Genomic DNA, 24,567 nt, shown 5'->3' on the forward strand with positions numbered 1-24,567 from the left:
TAGAAACTTTTACTTAACTTTTTATTTTGCAATACTCGTAGATTTATAGGAAGTTGCAAAGATAGTCCAGAAAATGCCTTGTACCCTTCACTCAGTTTCCCCCAATGGTCGCAGCTTCCGTGACTATGGTAAAACCTCAAAACCAGGACATTGACGTTGGCACCATGTGCGCAGGTCCGCGTCATTTCACCACTGAGATTCACGGGCCGCCACTGAATCAAGAATCAGAACTGCCCATCACCAGGACATCTCCCGGCGCCAGCCCTTCGTAGTCACGCCCACCCTGCCTCAGCCCAGAGAGCTCTTCGGAAGGATGGCGGGTGTGAGAGAGGGACCAGACCTGAGATGGGCCCCTAGGCCGGAGGATGTGGGGTGAGATTAGGACTCTGTGGGAGAAACAGTCTGCTCCAGTCTGCTCTGGGAAACATATTTCAAATTGTCTGCCCTGAGTCACCCAAAATGGGGTGCTGGGAGGAAAATCCTGAGTCTGGAATGAGACATGTGGGTGACAGGCAGAGCTTGGGTTGGGCAGGTCCATGCACCGCCCCTGTCCACCCTGCCTTGCCCAGCAGACCTGTGTCGCTCGGGCACAGCTCCTTTAGCCACCCAGCACGGGGCGTGTTCCTCCACCTGTACTTGCTGCCTTGGGAGGTCGCCGCTCGGGGCCCTGGAGGTGAACTGTAACATGAGGCAGGGATCCACGATCAGAAGCAGGGAGACTGGCCCTCGTTCTCCGGGAGCTGTCAATACTGTGAGACAGAATGGCTTAAGGAACCCAAGTCTGATGGAGGAGACACAGGCTCAACTCTGGGGGCTCACAGACTAGAGACTGCAGCGAAAGAGAACTCTCCAACAGGATGTGGCTTTTCCTCCTATCTTCTCACTTCTCGCTGGGCTAGTAACCAAATTAACAGAGATTAACAGGAGAAAATGAAATTTTAATACATGCACACTGGGAATTCATATACGCCTACATATTCCAAAGACAGTGGGCAAAATTGGGTATACATGTGATTATGAACAAAGGAGAAAACGGAAGGATGAGGTCTTAGAGTATAAAAGCAGAAGTGGGTGACTTGCTGGTATTTGGGGAAGAGCAGAACACACATGGCAGGTAACTGCTAGGCAACCCAGAAACCAGTGGGACCGGAGGGGGCTTAGGGCGAATCTGATCAACAGGCACTGCTTGGGGTCTTCCCGTCTAATGCTGAGGTTCCCTTCCTGAAGCAGGTTTTCCCATCTGATCTCTTGGGCACAAAAGGGGAGAGGGTCAAAGGTTACTTCTGAGTCTTTTGTTTCTTAATAGCCAGCTTAAAATTAATATCCCAAAAGGCAGCTTTATGGTGGCAGAATTTTGGTTCCCTTCAAGGGCATGACATAGGAAAGAGACCAGACATGTGGTGAGTCCAGGATGCTGGAGGATCCAGGGAAGGCTTCCTGTAGGAGGTGGCACTGAAGCTGACCCAAGAATGATCCCCCATAGGTGTTCAAAAAAAAAGATGACAAATGAAATTGTGCAGGGGAAGAAGTGCCCCGGTACGGTCAGGGAAAGGGTGCAGGGTGAGGGCAGGTTGCGGGTGGGGACAGTGAAGAGAAGATCTGAGGTCGAGGCGGGGGGTGGGGGGAAGACTAGGAAGAGATATGGTGAGGAGCATGGGGCTGAGAGAGCACCTGAAGTTCCAGGGGGAGGAAATAAGTTCACACCGGCTGCAGGTTGGGGTAGAGGAACAGAGGTGAGAGAAGCCAGCCAGGCTCCTCTGCCCCGCCCCTCCCCCATCCTCCTGCTTCAGGTGGCCTAAGCACCTCCCAGATCTGGAATTGCTCCAGAAAACCAAGTTTCCCTGTTTACAGTTGACTAGGGGGAGAGAGGAGGGAGGGGAGGAGAGCTGCAGGGGCAGGCTGGTCAGCTCCAGCTGGACCTGGAGTGTTGGAGCCGCGTCAGAAGGCTCAGTGCTCTGCTCCCAGCGAGACACCTCACCATGGCCATGGAGGTGGACAGTAGGCCTGGGGGGCTGCCCAGCAGTGGTTGCGACATGGGTGCAGCTCGCGAGCACATGCAGGCGGTCACCCGGAACTACATTACCCATCCCCGTGTCAGTGAGTATGACCCCCACGGGTGAGGTTGGGTGGGCCGCTGGGTCCTCAGGCACTGCTTTGTGGCGGCAGGGGGAGAGGGGGACCAGAGAGCTGGGGTGACCTTCAGGGGATTAAGTCCAGTGGAATGATGCCATAGGCTGCCAGGACAAGGGGCCACCTCTGCAGACGGAGAGAGGGGGGTCCCCCCAGGTTACTCCAGAGGAGAGGGCAGGGGAGCAGTTGCAGGAACGTCCCTGTCATCTCTCTGATCCTGCATGGAGACCCACAGTCCAGAGAGAGCTCCCGACCGCCCTGAGAGTGTGTGTCTGGTGCATGTGTGCGTGTGCATGCTGATATGTGTGTTTGGGGTGCGTGAACACTCAGCATGAGGAAATGTATGCTCAAGTGTCCCTGGGCATGTCTAGCAATGCAATCTGTGTGCATCCTCCGGGTGGGGAATATGTGACACTGTCGTACCCACGGTGTGTGCCGTGTGTGTGTTCTGGGGAGCATGTCTGTGTGTATAACCAGGGGACAGCATGTGCCTGGGTGTGCTGTTCCCATCCTCACTTGGGTGAGGATATGTGTGAATGTGTGTGACAGCTTGAGTGTGTGCATGATCAGAGTGAGGAAATGTGGGTATATTTGTCTTTTTGGACAAAGGAAAACAGGGAGAAACTGTGTGTGGCTTGTACACTCAGGACGAGGGTGTGTGTGAATGCATGTGTGCTCAAGCATGCATGCTTGGGGAGAACATGGTGAGTGTGTGGCAGGTGGTGTCACATGCCTGTGTGTGTGCAGTGGGGGACGGGCTGAGCTCCTTGCATCAGGTGTGTGCTGGAGTGCACCTTTGCAGGCTTCAGAGAGTGTGGCCCTGGAGTGGCCCGGGTGCCTGTCCTGCTGGGCCAAGTCCAGATGTCTGGGGCAGAGAACCCGCTAGGGCCTGAGGACCAGAGGGAGCCTCTGTCCCTGCCATCTCTCCTAGTCCAAGGTCACTCTCCCTGGCCAGGGTGGGGAGTTCTCAGACCGCCAGCCCACTGGAGTAAACCGGCCTGGCCGGCACTAGCTAAGCAGAGCCAGAGGCTGCTACCAGGGTGTGCACGGGAGAAGCTGGCCCGCTCAGCCACCCCGCCCTCCCTCTCCTGTTGCACAGGCCAATGGAGGGAGGAAGAGCGACCTGGGAGGGCAGCTGAGACTGAGCCTGCACTCGGGGTGGAGCCCCAAGGCCGCAAGAGGTGTATGTGTGTGTGTGGGGGGGGGTCACCTCCTTCCTCCTCAGGCCCCACGGGCACAGAGGGGTGGAGCAGATTCCAGAGAAACAGGAGTGGTGTCAGGTTGACCAAGGTGGCACTACAGGCCTTGCCAGCCCTCCCTGTGGGGGTGCAGGGAAGACGAAGGCCCAGATCTGTCCCTGGGGCAAAGAGGGGGTCCCCAAGGCCCAGAAATATGCAATGACTGAGCCCGCTTGGGTCCAGAGCCCAGGACCAGAGACCTGAGACGAGTTGGCTGAGTCTTGTCCAGTCCCCTCGATGCCCCCCCCCAAGATCCTCCCCGCCATCCCTCCTCCCTGTGGGAGCAGGAGAGCTGCCAGGGTCCTGAGTGGGCTGTGGGTCTGGAGTCTGGACCTACATGCTTTGCTCTCCTTCTCCCTGGAATGTACCCTCCCAGGAGCCCTGCAGACTACACCCCGTCCCCAGCCAGTTCCCTGCCAACCAGTCCCTTATTTATAGTCAACAAGCCCTGGGTCAAGTTTGACCCAGGCTGGGACCCAGGGGTGGCAGCAAGTCCCCCCCACCCCGGGTTCACAAGCGTGTTGCCCCATGTGGCCCCCACCCAGACAAACGTGTTCACACACAGCTGACCCAGAGGCAAGGGTTAGTGTAGGGGGAGCCCCTTCAGCCTCCACAGTTGTGTTAAAGATGTTACTGCAATGACAAAGGCCACCGCCTGCACTGCTGCAGCACACGTGTCCCCAGAATCCCCACAGGATATCGGGGCCAGCCCCAGCCCAGCCTTGACAGCCACCCACCCCCAGGGCCAGCAGGGTTCCCCACATGCTCTCCTGCATCTTCACCAACTCCCTCCTTTCCTTCTCCAGTGCCTGAGGGCTTTTCTCCCTGGGGGCGTGTGCACAATCCAGAGCTGCTGCCCTCCTTGTAGGCCGGGATGGACTCCCGGTGTCCCTCTCTGCCCTCCTCCACCCCAGTGTCCCTCTCTGCCCTCCTCCACCCCCTGTCAGTGTCCCTCTCTGCCCTCCTCCACCCCGGTGTCCCTCTCTGCCCTCCTCCACCCCATGTCTAGCCTGGGGGAGGAGGGGCTCTAAGCACTTCCAGGCAGGAGAATTTTTGTGTAGAGACCGAAAGAGCCTAGGAGGAGGGCAGCTGGCTCCCAGCCCCAGGGCTCACTGGGCCAATGGGTGGGATGAACCCGGGAGGCTTCCTGGAGGAGGAGGTGGCCTGAGGCAGTGCAGATGGAGGGAGAGGGCCAGAAAGAAGGGTGTGGGGTGAAGTCGGGATGGAAGTCAACCCCAGCAATGCCCACTCCAGGGGAGAGGGACTCCTTTGCCACCCTTAGAGCTAGAGGTGCTCCCCCAGGGCAGGAGGGGGCATGGAGCTTTACCTGGTCTGTGAGGCAGAAGTTGCCAGGCTGGCAGGGTGAGGGTGAGGGCCACAGCATGAGCAAAAGTGATGATGGCCAGGCTGGCAGCCAGGCTGGAGGGATGGAGCCAGGGGATTGAGTGCCACTCCACTGGCTGCCTCAGTTTCCTCAAGTGCAAGGCCAGGAAGGTTATACTGAGAGAGTTCCCCCGCAGGATCTTGGGCTGATTGATTGATTCTAAGAACCCTCAGCTTGCAGCCCCTGTCCCGCCCCTTCCCTAATCCCTCCAGCGGGATCAGGCAGGAGGTGAGGGACCTGCTGCCCCGGGCTTGCCCCCACCCTGGCCTCACGCAAGGGCGCCTGCCTCAGCCCTCCCCCAGGGCGCTGCAGGTGTGTGGCTGGGCCGCCCTAATTAGTGCGCCGCCAGAGCCCCCGCTGAGCCTTTGACAGGGAAGGCGGTGGGGAGACAGGGTCAGGGAGGGGCTCCGGCGGCCTGCAGCCCAGAACTGCAACCCAAAGTGTCAGCTCGGACAATGGAGAGGGGCCACGGAGCAGCTGGAGGGAGAGTCTGCAAAGTCTCAGGAAGGCCTATTGAGGAAGTGCCCCTCAAAGTCTTCTGGTTCAGCACCCTGACTTAGTACTACCCCAGCCCTCACTTCTTCAGGATCAACGGGGTGTCCCGGGGCTGGGGCAGTGGCCATTTCCTTGGGTGCCACAGGCTACTGTCCTGATCTGTGGTGTGCCCTGGAGAGATCAGCTGACTTCCTGGGCCTCAGTTTGCCACTCTGTGCAGTGGACACAATGGGTAGAGTTGGGGGTGGGTACAAACAAAAGGCCTGGCTGCCAGTCAAGGACATCATCATTGCCCAGCCACCAAACGACAGTGTCCAAACCAGACGGCCACTGAGAAAAGACAGACTAGTCTGACAGGGAGACACCCTAGTTTGAGGGGAGAGAGAGTCTATCATGTCTAGGAACAGACAAGCTGGAGAACAGGATGCGCCCCAGGGTGCCAGCCTGGAGCACTGTGGGACTTCAGAGCGGGGAGGACCCAGAGGGCTGCAGTCAAGGGCAAAGCCTTACAGGGTCTGAGTAGCCCGATGCTGAAGAGAAGCAGCCACGTAGCTGGTGATCTGCGGTGAAGGGCGGCTGCGGAGCCTGTTCATCCAGCAACGACCTTTGGGGCCCACCTGGAGCCAGGCGCTGGGCCTGTTAGCAGCCTGGGAGGCAGCTTACAGACCAGGCTGGTGCAATGAGACAGGCGAGGGACTTAGAGACCTCATGCGGGTCGCCCCTGTGGCCTGGGCTGGGGAGGCACAGAGCTGGGAAGCTGGCAGCCGGGACCTGGCTCTGCTGCGGGCAGGCACCTGCCCCAGCCCCTGGGCTCCCCCAGACCAGCCCTCCTCCTGCGGGACTGGGATGGGGTGGCAGACCCCCTCTTTGGCCACTACCCCACCACTTCCCCACTCCTCCGACGCCCCACCCTAAGGTAGAGCTGTGGGATGTCAGGGTTGCTGAGGATTTCATGACAGTGACAGAAGCCGTGACGTGGGGAGCCGGCTGTGAACACAGGGAGGAAGCTGCACGGCGTGTCTTCCTGGCAGAACTGGAAACGGTCCCCTGGGGCTTTCTGGACCTGGGACCTTTCCCCCTCCCTCACTCCCACCTCCTGACGAGGTCCACCCACCCCGGTGCTCTCTCTGGTATTCTCCCCGTCCATTCCCCTCCCTGCTTCTCCATCCTCCTGCTGCTGGGCTCTCCGGTCCACTCGGCTCCACACAGCTCCAGCGGTCCAGAGACTTTATCAGAGTCCAGGCGGGCCAGCGGGGCTGCGGCTGCCTGGCAAATCTTCTTGGTGGGGAAAGCGATGCCGCAGCCCTGCTCTGCCCCCTCGTCGGGGTCTTCCTATGCCCCCCCTTAGCTCTGCGCATCCTTTCTCATCCCTTCCACCCTCTGTCTTCACGGCAGCGGCAGGAGCCAGGCAGCAAGCCCTGAGCCTGTGACAGGACCCTGGTCTGGCGTGGGGCTGGGAGAGCGGTGGGGGGAAGCTCACACGGGTTCTGATGTGGAAAGAACTGGTGGGTCCAGGTATCACCTTCCGTAATTCATCCAGTGGATATTTCCTGGGTGCCCACCATACGCCCACATTCCTCCAAGGCGTGGGACTCGGCAGTGACCGCTGCTGGCATCCCAGCTTCATGTCTCATGGGCTGTCCTCCTGCACCCCAGAAGGGAGCCTGTGCGAGCCAGCCACAGCCCTTCTTTCTGTTCCCCAAAGGCACAGGGTTCTTTCTCACCTCTGGACCTGCTCACCTCTGCCAGATGTGCCCTCTGCCGGCCCTCTGGGGGCTGGCTGGTGACCACCCGCTGGAAGCCTCAGCTCAAATGGCCCTTCCTGCACCCAGTGCCCCCACCGCTCCCGCCCACCCACTCTGCTCCTTCGTAGCACCTACTCAGTCTGTGCTTACATGGTCTTACCCTCATCCCCTCTTTTTATTGGAGGCTCCCTGATTTATTTGCCAGCTGAGTTTGCCTGGCCCAGTACCCACAGGGCATCTGATAGGAATGCCTGAGGGAAGGCAGGAATCCAGGTCCCCGGGGCAGGGAGAGAGAAGTCCAGAGCCAGGTCCCAGCCTTGAGGCCCTCCAACACCCAAAGGTCCTCCAGATAGGTTGCGGGGCAGCCGGAGAGGAGGGGTGTTGGAAGGGCAGACCTCCCAAGAGCTGCAGGGGACAGTGTTTCCAGGGTCTGGCCCCTTCAGGTGTAGCACCCCACAAGCCAGAGGTGGCCTGGAGCGCAGCCAGATGGGCGAGGGCGAGGGGCGGGTGAAGGGGGAAAGGAGGAGAGTAAGGGGTGCTGGCTGGGAGAAGCGGGCTGAGGGGGTGCTTTCTACGTGGGAGATGCCAGAGTGGCTGCGTGGAGACCACCGAGGGGAGGTGCGGGCCCGTGCACCAGGGAGCAGTCATCCCCAGGTCTGGCCTGGATGGAAGGTGGCCACTCCTCCACGGGAAAAGCATGGCTCAGCCGATGGGGAGTTTGAGGGCAGGAAAGTAAGGGAGTCCCCTGCTCCGAGCCCAAGCCCAAGAAGGTCTTACCTCCTGGTGCCCTCCTCCTGCTCTGAAGTTTTCCTAATAGTCTTTAAGCTCAGAAAAGCCTTTCGATGATCTGTGCAAAAATACCCTTGCCTAGTCTGGCTTCCTAGCCCCAGTTCTAACAAAAGGAACTTATATCCAACAACGATAAGGAGTCCGACCACCTGGGAGGGCATGAGCCAGTTGGTTTCCCTTGGTGTGGGGTGGATTGGCACCCGCTGGCCTACAAGCAGAGGGCCAGGCTGGCAGCCAATGTGGTCTGAGGAGAAGGGCAACGACAGGGTCCCAGCCCCTCCTCTGCCACAAGCACACTGTGTGACCCTGGGCCAGGCTGTCCACCCTTCCAGGTCCAGTGTTTCTCACCTGTTAAAAGGACAGTTGGACCGTTCTCCCCGGGGGTGTCCTTCCAGCCCGTGAGTGACCCAGGGACCTCACAGACACCCTGCCCATCCTACCCTGCCAACTTCCCTGTCTCATTGGTTTTCCCCCAGTGAGGGGCCACGGTATCCCAGGGGTATGGGTGAGGGAGGGTCCCCGGCCCCTCAGCCAGCCCCTAGGCCCTGCCAGGGCATGGCTTCCACTCGGGGCCCCAGCACGACTCAGGGAGCATTTTCTGACGTGTAACCAATGGCTCCCTGTCAGCGGAGCTCATTCGCCCATTTGTGGTTCTGCAGCCACTGGGACTGGGACATTGGCCACTTTCTCCTTCCTTGTCACTTTCTCCCCTCCCCCCCAGGCACCCAGTGGGCCGAGGGAGGCTGGGGGCCTCCCTGGCAGGGCCTCATGGCAGGACAGGGGTGCTGGCTGGGTTTCTGCACCCCTACACACAGAGTTCAGAGTGGGGCGGTGGAGAGAAGTGTGGTCCCGGGGGGGGGGGGGGGTTCTCTGCACCGCTGGGGCCAGAGCGTTTGGAAAGCGCTGTGGTTAGAGAGCAGGGAGTGGGGGCTGAGGCCAGAGCGGGAGCGGCCTCACGGGTGAGAAAGGCCTCTGCCTGGCTTGGGAGGGGAGGACTCCGAGGGGCCTCTGCCCCGGCCCCAGCCCTCCCCCAGCCTCCTGCAGGTGTCCGAGGCAGCGGGGGCCCTGCAGGCAGGGGCATGACCCTTACAGCAATGGTGGCTGGTTCTGTCACAGCTAATGACCCTGACGGCCCAGGCTGGGGAGGGGATGGATTTGGTGCTTAGAGGGAGGGAAGGAAAGTCGGAGAGTGTGTGTGTGTGTGTGTGTGTGTGTGTGTGTGTCTGGGTGTGAGAGCCTCACCCATCCACCCCTCCCCCAGCCTACAGGACTGTGTGCAGCGTCAATGGGCCCCTGGTGGTGCTGGACCAGGTCAAGGTAAGACTTCCACCTCTTCCCAGGCAACAGAGCCAAATGCCAGGACTCCCCAGCCCTGTGCAGGACTGGCCCTGCCCTAGATGGCCCCCGTCATCCACCCCCACCTCTTCCTTCCCCGCTGTCTCCCAGCCACCCCAGGTTTCCCCTGCCTGCCTTTTCAGTGGGGGCCCCACTCTGGCCCTTGGGGGACCTGCTCCTATCACCCGTGAGCTGCAGCATCTAGGCTATGGCCCCTCTTTGTTTATCAGCAGAATGGCCTGTCCAACTCCCTTAGAGCTGGATTCTCCCACCTGCCACTCTCATGGCTCTTCTGAAGGGAAGGGGAGGAGGCGGCAGACCGCTCCCGCTGACTTTTCTCCAGAGCTTGTGGCTTTCAGGCCTTTGGAATGTCTCAGCCTGGGAGCCAGCGGCTTGGGCGAAGCGAAGTGGGCCTCGCAGAAGGAAGTGGGATGTGCACTTGTGTCCCCTGGAACTGTGGGACCATGGCAGACACTGGCAGTATTTTGAGTCCTGTGGGTGGGGATTCTTGAGGCATCAAGGGCCCTGCAATGACGTGGGCCTTCTACCTACCAGTTGAACCCCACCAACCTCCTACCCCCAAGCTGAGCAAACTGGGAACATGGCTCCTCCCTTCCTCCCTTCCCAGTCTGTCAGGGCCCCCCACCTTATTATGGCCATGGCCTCTGGGCCCCAGCCTGGCACCCGCTCATCCAACACCCTGCAGCCCCGCAGCCCTGACCCCTCCCTCCCTGGTGCCTTCCTCCTGCAGGCCCTTTGCCATAGGGGTCCTGCGCACCTCTCCATGCTCGTGTCTCATCCCTCTCTTCTCCTCTGGGAAGTCCACACTGTCTCTGTAGCTGCCATTTGATGCCTCAGGGCCTTTGCACAGACCTTTCCCTCTGCCTCCTTGACTGCCTTCACCCCCTGCCTCCATCTGACTCACCCCCGGGGGAGCAGAGAGTTTACCTTCTCCCGCAAGCCGCTCCCAGCCCCGGGGCAGCCAGCCTGTGCCTCCTCTCAGCTTGGCCTGTTGCCTCCTTGTCAGCATCCCATCCATCGAGGCATTTCGTCACTACCTGGCCACTGTCTCCTCCTTGCCCTCCCCCCACGTGCCCTCCTGTTGGGCATGGATGGTGTTTTATTCGTCCTGAGCTCCCAGAGCCCCACACTGCTCTTTCACTGAACACCCCGCCCATCACAGGTGCTCAGTTTGTTCAAAGGAAGGGTAAGTGAATGAGACAAATGAGTGTTAGCATGACTAACTGGACCTGTCAAAACCTGAGCCAACTTTATTAAAGAAATGAGACCCACACATTTCTGGAAAACAGATTCCACATTCAGTGGACATTGCTGTTTGACCCCCTAAGGTGGGGGACGCCCTGGGAGGAAGTGGGTGGAGTCGCTGTGTGGGCACCTGGGTCACACAGTCTGACTCGGCTTCTTGACTTTATTCCCAGCCCCAGCGCACCCTTTCCGCCCGCGCCTGTCAATCCCAGATCAGCCCCATCAGCGCCATCTGGGAACTTGCTAGAAACACAGACTCTTGGGCTCCACTCCAATGGACAGAATCAGAAACTCTGGCTGTGAGGCCCAGAAGTCTGTGTTAAAAGACTTTCAGGTGCTCTGATGCTCCCTGGAGTGTGAGAACCATCTATCCAGGATTGTAAATCCCAGTTTCCTCATCTATCGAACGATCATAGTGCTGTTGTGAGGATCAAATCAGATAAACGTATAATGAGTGTTCCTCCTCGAGAGCAACTAGCAACAGCTCTGCCTGGGTGCAGAAGTGATTAAACAGTTAGTGCCATCTCCTGCCCCTTGCCCACCTCCACCACACTCCCTATTAACTTGTCAGTCTGCAGGACCCAGTGCCATACGGAGCCAGGACCTCTGCAGACACCCATTTTCTCAACTGTAAAATGGGGCTGGACTGGGAAACTGGAAATAGATGCCTAGGCCTATGTTCTATGATGATCACGTGCATCTGGAACTCGTGCAGAACAGAATGCCTGGGTGATGGAGACACCCGGAGAACCTTGGGTTTACAAGGGAAGGGAAAGGAATCAGTGGTTTTAGTCTCATATATTCAGAAGGCACCTCAATGCACTCTCCTCACTGTTCTACACCCCTTTCCCTGTTCTCGGTTGTTTGGGCGAAATGCCACAATTGCTACTCTATGGCGCCACCTTCCGTCCGCATTGACTCACACGGGCAATTAACTTCCTGCTTCCATCCCCAAAAGGAAAAATATTGGGGGAAGAATTTTGCGTAGATCAGAGGTTCTTAGCCCATGGAATAAGGGCCTTGGAATTTTATGCAAAACTTTGAAGGTATTAATTCGTGTGCCTGTGCGTTTTTCTGGAGGTAGCTTCCACAGTTTCATCTGATTTTGTGAGGTGCAAGTTTCTGCCAGCTCCCCTGTGCTTGAGCAAGGGCTGGTTGACAACTCAGTGGAGGCCCCAGCAGAGATGGGTGGCCCCACTCCTTACGATGCTCTTGGTAACCAACAGCAAGCATTGAGAGAATCCGGTTTGCTCAGTACGTGGCTGGGAAACGGGGCTTCTTTGGTTTAAAGGTCATTGTTGCGCACTGGAATTCTCCCCCCGAACTCACTGCTCTAAGTGGCTGTTACCACCCCTCCCTACAAACGAACACCCAACTCAGGAGCACAGAGTCTGGCATTCTCTTCCTAAAGGATCCCAGACTACACCTTCCGGCTGGGGTGTGATGCTTCTGGCAGTTCTTCCTACCGTTTCACTGGAATCTCTCTGCGTTCATTTTCTCTGATTTCATTTTTCAGGAACAAAAAGATGGCTTTTTTTTGGTACTTGCTCCTAGCAGGAACCGAACCCAGGACTCTGGTCCACAGGCCGACGCTCCAACTGCTGGTCAGGGCAAGGACAGCTTTTTATCATCTTGCTGCCTGGTTTCTGTTGGGCCCATTGTCTGATTTCTGGGGCGCCCACTCAGGCCTGTGCTCTGTCCAGCAATTTTCCCCCTGAGGTTAGCAGCCCCCCATCCGCTCCGCAGACAGTGAGTCCAGTGGCCACTTATGGGGAGGCCCGGCCCAGCGGCGGAGGGAATAGAGCCAGGATTCTTCCTTTAACTTGTTTCCCAGGCCACGCAGTTCTTGCTCTCGGGCTCCCTCTTGTGGTCGAGAAGCCAAAGGCGGCTGGGAGTTACAGCTCCGCCGACCTCTGAGCATTCCCCTTGGGCTGAGCCTCCTCCCCCAGAACCCCTACTCCAAAGGGTCTGAGGGGTCATTTGGAGGAGAATCGGTCGCCTTCCAGGCACCTTCTTCACAGGACGAGGAGGACCGAAGCCAGAGCTTTCCTCAATGACTATCAGAGCTGCAAACCCTACTGTCTCAGGTTTGACCCCCCAGGGGTGCCCGGTTGGCAAATTGATCCATCTACCCCTCTTCCCTGGCCATTAAGGTCACTAGTTTGTGGAGAGCAGGGGATATAATGATAGTAATGATGGTGAATTACCACTTGAACATGTTCCAAATTTTTATTACATTTTAATTTTTAAAATATTTTTTCTTTATTGATTTCAGAGAGAGAGGGAGAGAGAGAAACATTGATGAGAGAGAACGTTGGCTAGCCACCTCCTGCATGCCCCTCCCCCGGGGATCGGGCCCACAACCTGGGCATGTGCCCTGACCAGGAATTGAACTGGCGACCTCTGGGTGCATGGGTCGATGCTCAACCACTGAGCCACACCAGCCGGGCCATTTATATGAATTTTAAGATCATTTTAAGTTCCAGGAGGAACAATAATCCATCAGGAATGTATTTCATTTATATACTCTTGAAAGAATTTTTATTTTTATGATGGTAAGTCATTCTGTCTTGAAAAACAATGTTGGTTTTCATTTGTTCAGGGCTTGTTTTATGTCCTTCTGTAAGATTGTATTATTTTCTTATTAAATTTATTTCCAATATTTTATGGGTTTTGACCCTATTGTGGATGGAATTTTTTCTTCATTTCCTTTTCTTTTTATTGCTATAATAGGAAGAAAAATAGTTTAATTTTTATATATTTATTTTGTATACAGCCTAAATTCTTTTATTAAGCCAAGGGTAATTTTGTTTTTTGTTTGTTTTTGTTGTTGTTGATCCTCACTGAAGAATTTTTTTTTCATTGATTTTTTAGAGAGAGTGTAAGGGAGGAAAGGGAAGAGCGAGAATGAGAGAGAGAGACAAACATCCAGGTACATGCCTTTGACCAGGAATCGAACCCTCGACCCTTCAGTAGGCGGGCCAATACTCTAACCATTAAGCCGCACCAGCCAGGGCTGTTGTTTTTGTTTTTGTTTTAAATGAGATGCTTGGGGTTTTCTAGATACATAATATCATGTGCAACTAAAGGAAAGTATGTCTTTTGCTATTGGTATTGCATGTAATCATCTTATCTGTTTAGTCTTCTTATAATCTGGAACATTTCCAGAGAGACTTTCTATGACATTTTTGAAGAATATAGGCTCCCCCCCTCACCACTTTTTTTTTAATAGAACATTCTCCATTTATGTTTTTGGTATCGTTTTTTATTTATTTTTTGTCTTACTGTATAAACTAAAATTTCCAAAACAAAATTAAGTAACAATGGCAATACAGGCATCTCTGTGTTACAGATTTTACTAGAAATGAAAATGGGTTTACCATTTCAGCATTTACCAGGATGTTGATGTTGGTTTTGGTGAATAGTTTAGTGTTTGAGTTGCCTTCGCTCCTGTTTTACATAAAATTGTATTAGAAACAGCTACTGAACTTTATCAAACACCTTACTAACACAAGCCTATGGAGGTTTTCTTTTCATTTATGTTAACAAACTCCCTATTATTATGAACTACATTGTCAATTGTTGACAGTTCCCTAATGGTGTTTGTTCTAGGCTTATGTTCTTGAAATAAACCCTTTGCGGTTCATACTTGTTATTTATTTAATGCACTGATTGATTTACTGAATAACAATTTATAATTTCTGCATCTCTGTAAGGAATCGGTCTATAGTTTTTTCAGGGTTGTGCTCTTTATTGGTTTAGGTGATTTGTGGAGTTTTTCATTTTGTAGTTTTTTTTCTTTCTAATCTTTATTTTCTGTTCATCTATTACTTTGTCCAGTTCCTCCACTGTTTGCTGAACAAGATGATGAAAGCAGGCATTGGCGTCTTGCTTCTGACTTTAAATGGAATGTTTTATACATTATATCACTGAGTATAATATTTTCGATAGGTTTTTTTGGGATACTTTTTGGGGTTAAGGAATTTCCCTTTTATTCTCTGTTTTCATAGAGTGGTTTTGTTCTTGTCTTCTTAAAAAATTTAATGTATTGGGGTAACATTTGTTAAAAGCATTACATAAATCTCAAGTGCACAATTCTACAATACATCATCGGTATATTGCGTTGTGTGCTCACCACCCAAAGTTTAGTTTCCTTTCATCACTGTGTGTTTGACCCCCTTTAACCCTCTTCAACCTCCCTGACTTCTGTTCTTGTCTCTTGTTTATAATTGTAGGTAGGAAATTGCATAAACAGACTTTCTAATATTAGACTAACCTTGAATTCCTGGAATAATTCCAACTTAGTTTTTATTATTATCGTCATTTTGTTTTTAAATGTTTTTCTTTTATTATTTGGTTTGCTTGTAACTTGGTCCTTTCTATACATTGCTGAATCTGGTTTGCTAAAATTTTGTTTAGGATTTTTGTACATATATCCATGAGTGAGATTGCCTATAATTTTTCCACAATTATTATTTTAGCATCAAAGTTATGCTAGCCTCATAAAATGAATTAAAGGCCATATCTTTTCTTTCAGTCTTTTAAAAAGCTTGAATAAATTTCAAACTATTTGTACCTTCATTGTTAGAACTCTCTGGTAAAATGACCTGGACTACTGTTTTCTTCGTGGAAAGATTTTTAACTATTTATTTACTATCTTTTTATTTAAAAAAATGTTTTTATTGATTTTAGAGAGAGAAGAAGGGACAGAGAGAGACATTGATGACAAAGAAACATCGATCAGCTGCTTCCTACATGCCCCCTACTGGGGATCAAGCCCATAACCTGGGCATGTGCCCTGACCGGGAATCGAACCTGCAACCGGTTGGGTGCATGGGACGATGTTCAACCACTGAGCCACACCGGCCAGGCTATTTATTTACTATTTTAAGGGTTATAGGAATATTCTGATTTTCCATTTTGTTTTTAATTGGTTTTGGTTTGAGTTGAATTTTGCTAGGACTTTATTCATTTCATCTAAGTTCTGAAATATATTGCATAAAGTTGTTCATAATTCATTTTATTATCTTTTTTAGTATTATCAGTATAGCTACTTTTGACTTTTTTATTCCAACAATTATTTGTTTATTTACTCATGACTTTTCTCTTTTTTTAAATCGATGTTGCCAGAGATCTGTCTATTGCATTAGGCTTTCAAAGAACCAGTTGGCTTTGCTGATCTTCTCTATTGTATGTTTGTTTTCTGTGTTAATGATTTCTGCCCTTTTATTCTTTTTTATACTTTCTTGGAGTTTTAAGGCTGTTCTTTTTTCTTTTAAGTTTTCTCAACCTTTTATTATATAAGCATAACGCTTTGCATGCAGCACAAGTATGTTGATTATAGGTTTTCATTATTGTCTAGTACTAAACGTTTTCTAATTCTGATAAGTTGTATATTTGGAATGCTTTTAAACTTCCAAATGTATGAAGTTTTTCTGTCTCTTGTTATTGATTTCTACCTTTGATTATGATCAGAAAACATGGGCAGCTTGATGCGTTCTGTGGGTGTTGGCATGAGGCTATGCCTTTTAGTCTTTTCTACTTCATGTCATTTCAGTTTTATTTCCTCTAACATTCAAGAAGTATTTAGAAAAGCACTTTGATTTTCCAGAATATTAGAAACTGTGGGGAGGGGTGTTGTCTTTTTACCATTTATTTTTATGGGATTAAGATTATGACTTAATCCCTGAAGTTCAGCCACCCGGGAAGCAAGGTGAGGGAGCCTGGACGATGCTGCACATTCTGTCCGGCGTTTCCCTTGGGAAGAAAGGGCAGGTACAGGACTGAGCTCTCCGGTGCTGATGAGAGTTGAGGGCCAGTGTCAGTGTGGAGGGTCTGCTTTCCCAACCCAGCCCATAGCCTCCTCTAGAAACAGGTAAAGACTGGGAACCTGGCCCCCGGAGTATGCGGCGTGTGTTCACCATGAGTCCCAGGGGCAGGAGCCACTGTGCCAGCCAAGAGACCTAAGCAGCCATAAGAGCTACTAAATTTTATTGAGCTGTTACAAGGTACTTGGTACCAGTTAATTACTTTACATATATTATCTCCTTTTCTCCCCATAGCAGCCCTGTGAAGTAGGTATTATTATTACTATCCTCATTTTAAAGATGAGAAAACTAAAGCTCAGAGACATTATGTAACTTCCAAAGGTCACACAACTTCTAAGCATCAAAGCTTCAGTTCTAACTCTGGTCTTCCAACTCTCAAGTTGGTGCTCCTACCCATTCAGGTATACTGCCCCCTGAAAAGAATTCAAACTTGCCTCTGCATAGCCCCTCAAGTTTATTTCCAAGAGTGAGCACCAGAGGGGAGATAGAAGCTTGGGACTGAATCAAGGAGGGATGAGAAGGGGACAGTACTTCGCCTCTGGTCTCAGTGTTCTGGGCTACTCTCCCTTCCTGCCAGTTCGCCCAGTATGCTGAGATCGTCAACTTCACCCTCCCCGATGGGACTCAGAGGAGTGGGCAAGTGCTTGAGGTGTCTGGGACCAAGGCAATTGTTCAGGTAAGTGGTGTCAATGAGATGTTGGCTGGCTGAATAAATGAATAAACCCACAAAGTCCCCACATCATCTGATAAGCTCAAAAGGAAAGAAATGTCCTTTTCCCTGAGGACACCTTGCCCAGAGCTGGGCACAAATGGGAGAATAGAGGCCCTGTTCTCTCCAGCAAGCCCCTTATAGAGTCACTAACCTCTTGTCCCATAGGTGTTTGAAGGGACTTCTGGGATTGACGCTCGGAAGACCACCTGCGAATTCACAGGGGACATCCTACGATCTCCAGTGTCGGAGGACATGCTGGGTGAGGGGTGGGGGTGGGACAAGGGAGGGTGTGCTCCTCTGTTCTGCCATCCAATGTATTGACCAAGCATTTAGCACACTGCATTGCCACCACCTGTTTACATGTGTGCCTCACCTGGTAACTCTGAGATCAGGGGTTCTGTCTTCTTCTCTCTTTGACCTTCACCCCCCAGGTCAGGGCCTGACATGCAGCAGGTGTTCGATAAAGGGGAAGGCAGCCGCAGTAAACTAGAGGCACAGTAGGTGGCCGTCTATCTGGGGTCAGCCTGCACATCTCCAACTTCCTCCCATGTCTGCTGTGCCTGGCCCCCCCCTCCCTCCAGCCCCAAAGCACCCTATCGGAGTAGTTGCTCCAGGCCAAGGCCTTGCTTATAAAGGCTTCCAGGAAAGAAAGGAAGTCTCCCAAGGAGATGGCCGTGTAGCTAGCTCTCTGGGGGAGCTGAGTGCTAAGGGGAAGGGGATACAGGGCCTGCGGGATGTGGAGGCAGGTGAAGCTGGTCGTGGTGTGGGGTTAGCAGCAATGAGAGACGCAGGGCTGGCCCTGAGCATTCTTCAACACTCCCTGCTGCCCCCCAGGTCGGGTTTTCAATGGTTCTGGCAAACCCATCGACAAGGGACCAATGGTCATGGCAGAGGACTTCCTGGATATCAATGGTGAGTGACCAGAGGCTCTGGATGGTTTTCGGGGTCCAGCCCTCAACCACCTTTCCCACCCCGTATCACCTCCGCCACCTTGGCCTTGTAAGTTCTACACCAAACACCAGCCAGGGCTCACCTCCAGGGCTGATCAGACTAACAGCCAATCACATGTGATAGGAGAGTAGCAAAGGCCTCTGTCCCCAGAGAGCCACAGAGCCTGAAATACTGCTACCAGCACTCCATGTCCAGTTCCTGTGAAGGGCCATCATCATTGAGCAGGGTCCCACATGTGCCCCATCACCTCCTGCTGCCCAGTTCCCTGCCCCACCATGAGGGCTGGATCAGGTAGCTGCACACCAGACACAGCCCCTCCCAGACTCACCCATTCAAAGGCAGGCTGTCCTGAGTCCTCCAACCCTACGCGTCAGTTACTGAGGATGGGTTGGAAGCCCATGGAGATCCTTGGCTGGCTCAAGGTCACACAGCAAGTCGGAGGCAGAGCACAGACACACATCCACTCACACGGGAGGCGGCTCATCCTCACCTGCACAGCACCTGTAAGTGTTGAGGGCCTTGGCCCCGACTGCAGGGCCCTGGGCCTGCGCTCCCCCCCCCCCCCCGAGGGCAGCGCTGTCCCAGGGGGCACTGGACCTGCGGCTACTTAAACACAAATTCATTCAAATGAAGTAAAGTGTCATTTCGAAACCACATTTCACATACTCAGTAGCCACACGTGGCCAGGGCTGCCGTGTTAGGTGGTGCGGCGAAAGCCCACTTCCGTCATGCGGTGAGTTCTGTACACAGCGCCACCCCGGAGCAGGGGGAGGCCGGGGAAGGACCGGGACCCTTGAGCACAGGTCTGTGGCCGCCATCTCCCAGGCCAGCCCATCAACCCCTATGACCGCATCTACCCGGAGGAGATGATCCAGACGGGCATCTCTCCCATCGACGTCATGAACAGCATTGCCCGTGGGCAGAAGATCCCCATCTTCTCAGCAGCTGGGCTCCCCCACAATGAGGTAAAGCCTGTGGGAGCCTCTGGCGCCATCAAGGGCAAGGGACAGAGCAGAGGCCGGGCTGGCGGGTGAGCGGGGAGGGCCTTCTCTGTGGAGTAGGCAGGGGTCAGCCGAGCTGGGGTCATCAGCACCCAGACTGGCGACTGTCCTCTGGCGACTCAGGGACTCAGGGCTGCACGGGACCTCCTCATTGTCCTCCACCTCTGCCCAACTGAGTGGGGCACTCACCCGCTCACGAGAAAGCCTGTGGGTGGCCCCAGTGCTGACAGTCATGCTCAGCCGTCAGCTGTACCCGCTGGTCCGCTGGTCCGTGTCATGGGCTTTACTTCCTGCACTAAGTGTGCCCCTATCATGACAGCCCCATGGCCATCCGAGGTCTCCCTGGGCAGTTCCTGCCCCACATCTGCCACCATGAGTGAAGAGCCCTGTTCCTCTCAGAGCAGTTAGAGTGACAAGGTTTCCAGATGTTCCTCCCTGACCACCCCCCACCTGACCACTCCTGGATGTGCCCTCGAAATGGTCTGAGTGACCAGAGGGCATAAGCATCCCTGTCCTCCACCTCCACATGCATGTTCTGATCTGTGTGGCTGCCAACTCCACACACTGAGCCCGGCACTCCGGCACTCCTGTGCCCAGATACACCCCAGCCGGGGTTCTGAAAGCCAAGCTTCCCCAAACCTGTGCCGAGGCCCTCGCTCTTTGGAACTGTTACTCCACCCGCTCCTGACAGGCACCCTCCCTTCGCCCCTTAGTAGCTGCAGAACAGGGCAGGCTCTCCCGTGAGGAAGGCTGCAGGGCCTGGGGTAGCCCTCTCACCCTTGTGGGTCCCTCCACTGAGGGCCCTGGCAGGACAGACTGGAGACTGCCCTGTCCATCCTCCTCGATGGCACCCTGTGCGGAAGGCTCTGACGTCTTCTTCCTAACCCGTCCACCCCAGATTGCGGCCCAGATCTGCCGCCAGGCTGGGCTAGTGAAGAAGTCCAAGGCCGTGCTGGATTATCACGACGACAACTTTGCCATCGTCTTTGCAGCCATGGGGGTAAGAGGCGCTGGCCCGGTTGCTAGCTGTGGATGGGCAGCCTGGTCTCCCTTGGCCCCGAGCATGGTCTGATCTGATGGGGGAGGCACAGTCCTTCTCCTTGAGAAGATGTCAGAGTCTGGGCCTGTCTGGCAGGAGAGGCAAGAGCATGACTGAAGGGGTGTGGTGGGCTCAGCGACTAGGGCAGTGTGTCCCTCAAGGCACCCCGAAGGCCATAGCAGCTATAAGATGAGCCCAGGGTGGCCTGGAGGAGGGGAGACTAGGGAATTTGAGGAGCCAAGACAGCTTTGGGAGGCAGATACAAGGCCCAAGGTGTGGGGGTGGGCAGGAAGGTCATGGGAAGCGCTGGCCCAGGGAGGGGCGGGATGGCCCTGGGCAGAGCTCAGCCTGGACAGGTCTGACTCTCTCCTTGGGGGGTGAGGAGGCCCTACCCAAGACTGGGCAGCGAACTCGCTCTGCTCTCTCAAGCCCCAGGGTCACCCCAGTGACTCTTAGACAGTGAGAGAGGTAGGAGGGGCCCGGGCCCCTGTCCTCAGGCCACAGGACCCCGCCCCCAGCCTCCCTGTTGTGTGTCCAGGTGAACATGGAGACAGCCAGGTTCTTCAAGTCCGACTTTGAGCAGAACGGCAGCATGGGGAACGTCTGCCTCTTCCTGAACTTGGCCAACGACCCCACGTGAGTCCTCTCCGGGTGCCCATGCTGCCCTCAGGCAGCAGGCCTGTCCCCTTCCGAGACCCAGAGGACCGGGGCTCAGGGAATCCCCAGAGCCACAGCCATGGCCAGGGCTGGGAGGACAACCCCTTGTTGTGCAGATGGGGAAACTGAGGGTGATAAAGGGTCAGAATAACCCACAAAGAGACAGGGAGCCGGACCACCACCCTGCCTGCTGCCTGCAGTCCCTCTGCTGCCCCACCACCTGCGTCCAACCACCCCCAAGTCAGGGCTCCTCATCCTTGAGTCACTTCCACGAAGTCACCACTGATGGGATATTTCCCTAAACCATTTGTTTGGGAAAACTGCTATTTAAAGTTCAGAAAATATGAGTTTAGATCTGGGGGTCAAGTGGACGGGATAAGAAACAATTCTAATAAACCGTCCTGGATATTGGGAGTACCCCAAAAATTAAGTAACAGGATTCTGGAGGCCGTGATGACATCACAAGCAGAAACCCGCAGGCACAGAGCGCAGGGACTCGGGAAGGCGCAGTGGCAGGGGCGGCCGGGCAGACCGCGCTCACTAAGCGTGCTGGGGACAGTGAGAGGACCAGCAAGGAAAGAATCCGGGGACTAGAGTGAGCGTGCCCGGGAAAGAGGGCGCTACAGCAGAAGCCCCGAACCTCCCTCTGATATGCCGGAGTCCCTCACAGAAACGGGGCGCTGCCATCCTCACCACACGCTCCTGGTCCTGCCTGGCTCACTCTCACCCAACTCCCCGTCTGCCCCAGCCTCTGTTTCCTTCTTACCTTAAACCGCAGGAGGAGAGTGTGGGCCTGGCTGGGTGCCCACTCCCAGGAACCAGCGCCCTGCCCTGGGGCTGGGGCACGAGCTCATCACATCCACTCCTCTGCTGCTGTGCCGTCCCAGCTTCCCAGATCCCTTTCCACTCAGCACTGCAGCTAAACAGAGCACAGGCATCCTAACCACTGACTGTGTCTCCAGGATTGAGAGGATTATCACCCCTCGCCTGGCCCTGACCGCAGCTGAATTCCTCGCCTACCAGTGTGAGAAGCACGTGCTGGTCATACTGACTGACATGAGTTCCTACGCCGAGGCCTTGCGGGAGGTGAGTGGCTGGTGAGGGGTGTTGGGTTCATCCCAGTCCCTGCACCCCCGAGCTCACCCCACCCTAGGCCTTCTCCCAGTTCGTTTCTCATCGTCACTGAGCCTCCCATTCACCATTCCTTGTCTCAGCCTCTCACCCCCCGTCTTCCCCCACTGCTGACAATGTTGCAGGTGTCAGCTGCCAGAGAGGAGGTGCCTGGGCGCCGAGGCTTCCCTGGATACATGTACACAGACCTGGCCACCATCTACGAACGGGCAGGCCGGGTGCTGGGCCGGGGCGGATCCATCACTCAGATCCCCATCCTCACCATGCCCAATGATGGTGAGCCTCCTCACTGCCCACTGCTCTCCACAGCCCCCCGACCTCCCTTCCGACCCTGACACTTAAAGGACCTGTACTTCTTTGCATAGATGTGCAATAGCTCTGTTCCTCCATCAGGGCAGATACTGTCCTTTCCTTGCCTCCATCTACCCCTATCACTCCCATGGTGGGAAAAGAACCCAGATGGCCCTGAGTGGTTGGAGACCTGGGCCCCAGCTACACTGAGGCCAGCAAATCTCCTTGTAGATATCACCCACCCGATCCCAGACCTGACGGGCTTCATCACAGAGGGACAGATCTATGTGGACAGACAGCTTCATAACAGACAGGTACTGTTCCCTCTCCATCCTCTTTCTGCTCTCTCCACTACCCTGTGCTTTCTGTGTCTGTGAATTAGGAGTGGCCAAGCAAGGCTCCCCCAAACAGGAGATAACCCCCCAGGAAGACTGTGTGGCTCACAGGCAGAACAAAGGTCTGGGCAGAATCCAGCCTACCTGGCTATGGAAATGTGAGAAAATAGTTTCACCTCTCTGATTCTAGGTTTCCTCTTCTCTAAAATGGGAATAATAATGCTTATCACATAGTTGCATTTTGGAGGATAAAATAAGGTGGCATACAGAAGGCATTAACTAGGTAGTAGATATTAAAGAAATATCATCTCTCTTCCCTTTCCAGTAACTTGCTCTGATGAACAGAAAACAGTGGGTAACGGCCCTGGTCAGTTTTGCTCACTGGTTAGAGCCTGCGAACCAAAGAGTCTCGGGTTCGATTCTGGTCAAGGGCATGTACCTTGGTTGCAGTTCGGTCCTCATGCAGGAAGCAACCAATCGATGTGTCTCTCTCACATCGATGTTTCTCTCTGTCTTTGTCTTTATCTCTGTCTCTCGCTCTCCTTCCCACTCCATCTGAAGACACATGGAAAAGTATCGTCAGGTGAGGATTTGAAAACAACAATGGGTAACAGACATGAGTAGATGGTGACTAGCGTGCCAGTGGGTTAGAAAACGTGTCTGTCCCATCCGAGGTTAAAGGCAACCCCCACGACTTCTCCTCTGCTTAGCAGGTAGCTATTAACCTAAGTGTCAACCTAGTTTTGTCCAACAATCAAAAGTTTTGAAATAGCGAGGCTTTCATTAACTGATATCATGTCATCTCCCCCTACACATGTAGACACCTACACACCCAAGCCCTAGACTTTGTGAGAGATAAAGGAGAGAGGTTGTGACTCACTTCGCTATTGGATGAATGAAGACCCCTGAAACCTCAGGGGTGGGGGTGGGGTGGAACACGCAGTGTGGGAAGGAAATTTGAACCCTGCCTTCTGCCACCCCCAGATCTACCCCCCCATCAATGTGCTCCCTTCCTTGTCGAGACTGATGAAGTCTGCCATAGGTGAGGGCATGACAAGAAAGGACCATGGAGATGTCTCTAACCAGCTGGTAAGAAGGAGCGGGCCCAGGCGCTGGTGGGGAAGCTGGTATCAGATGCTGAAGGTCTGAGATTTATCTAGACCACGAGCTTTTTTCCTGGCAAAATCTCTCCTCCCCCCCCCCCCCGCAAAGTGGTTCCCCCGACACAGCCATACTGGGGGCCATCAGGCTCAGGTGACAAGCCTGCGGTGACCATCTACCCACTCTGCCCCCTCCCAGTATGCCTGCTACGCCATCGGGAAGGACGTACAGGCCATGAAGGCAGTGGTGGGGGAAGAGGCGCTCACTTCCGAGGACCTGCTCTACCTGGAATTCCTGCAGAAGTTCGAAAAGAATTTCATCAACCAGGGTGAGGCGCGTAGGGGGCGGTGAGGCGTGTAGGGGGCGTTCAGGCAGCACCCCCCCACACACACACACACACCTGACACTCATGCTCTGTCCCTAGGCCCCTATGAGAACCGCTCGGTGTTTGAGTCGCTGGACCTGGGCTGGAAGCTGTTGCGCATCTTCCCCAAGGAGATGCTGAAGCGCATCCCGCAGAGTGTGGTGGATGAATTCTACTCCCGCGAGGGGGCGCCACAGGACACCACCGCCGACACTGCATTCTAGTCCCGCCCGCAACACGGTCCTGGGACCCCTGCCCGCCGCGTCATGTCCACGCACCCCTCCCCATCCTCCATGGTTCCACACACCTGAGCCAACTGCTTATGCGCCCGCCCTCAGCCCCCGCCGGCTCTGGGGGGCCCGCATGCTCCGTGCCTCTCCCTGGCTTCCTGGCGCTCAGAAAGAACAGACTGTCAAGCCTGTATTCAATCTCTTGTTCTGATAGGAGCATTTGTGTTTTCATTTTAAAAGCCCCCCCCCCCCCAGATGAGAAGTAATTGAGATAAAGAGTTTATCTTATTTGAAAACAAGATTGGCAAAACATTGATAATTGTTAAAGCTGGGGATGATGGGTACATGAGGTTCACTAAACTATCCTTTCCACTTAGAAAAACAAAAACAACAAAAACCCCACCACATTAATGTCTTAACAATTGACAACAGAACTCCTCTTTGGAAGAAATATCTTGGTAAATTTTGAGGGTGGAAAATGAGCTCAGGGGCCATGTAAAGGTAATATAGGCCACAAAAGATTTGTCTGAGTCTAATCAGTTCTG

The 24,567-nt window shown here is 54.1% G+C and overlaps 1 protein-coding gene across 1 annotated transcript; it reads left to right on the plus strand.

Annotated features, from left to right (window-relative positions):
* The first annotated feature begins 1,910 nt into the window (after positions 1-1,910).
* On the plus strand, positions 1,911-24,016 carry ATP6V1B1 (ATPase H+ transporting V1 subunit B1). The gene is made up of 14 exons (XM_036263063.1): positions 1,911-2,097; positions 9,043-9,098; positions 16,788-16,886; positions 17,088-17,181; positions 17,757-17,834; positions 18,699-18,838; positions 19,773-19,874; positions 20,452-20,549; positions 21,533-21,656; positions 21,827-21,977; positions 22,224-22,306; positions 23,312-23,416; positions 23,627-23,756; positions 23,853-24,016. The coding sequence occupies exons 1-14, from the start codon at positions 1,980-1,982 to the stop codon at positions 24,014-24,016; spliced, it is 1,542 nt and encodes a 513-aa protein (XP_036118956.1). The 5' UTR covers positions 1,911-1,979.
* The last annotated feature ends 551 nt before the right edge of the window (positions 24,017-24,567 follow it).

Source organism: Molossus molossus, unplaced genomic scaffold (genome assembly GCF_014108415.1).
Source record: "Molossus molossus isolate mMolMol1 unplaced genomic scaffold, mMolMol1.p scaffold_m16_p_15, whole genome shotgun sequence".
NCBI classification, from domain to species: domain Eukaryota; kingdom Metazoa; phylum Chordata; class Mammalia; order Chiroptera; family Molossidae; genus Molossus; species Molossus molossus.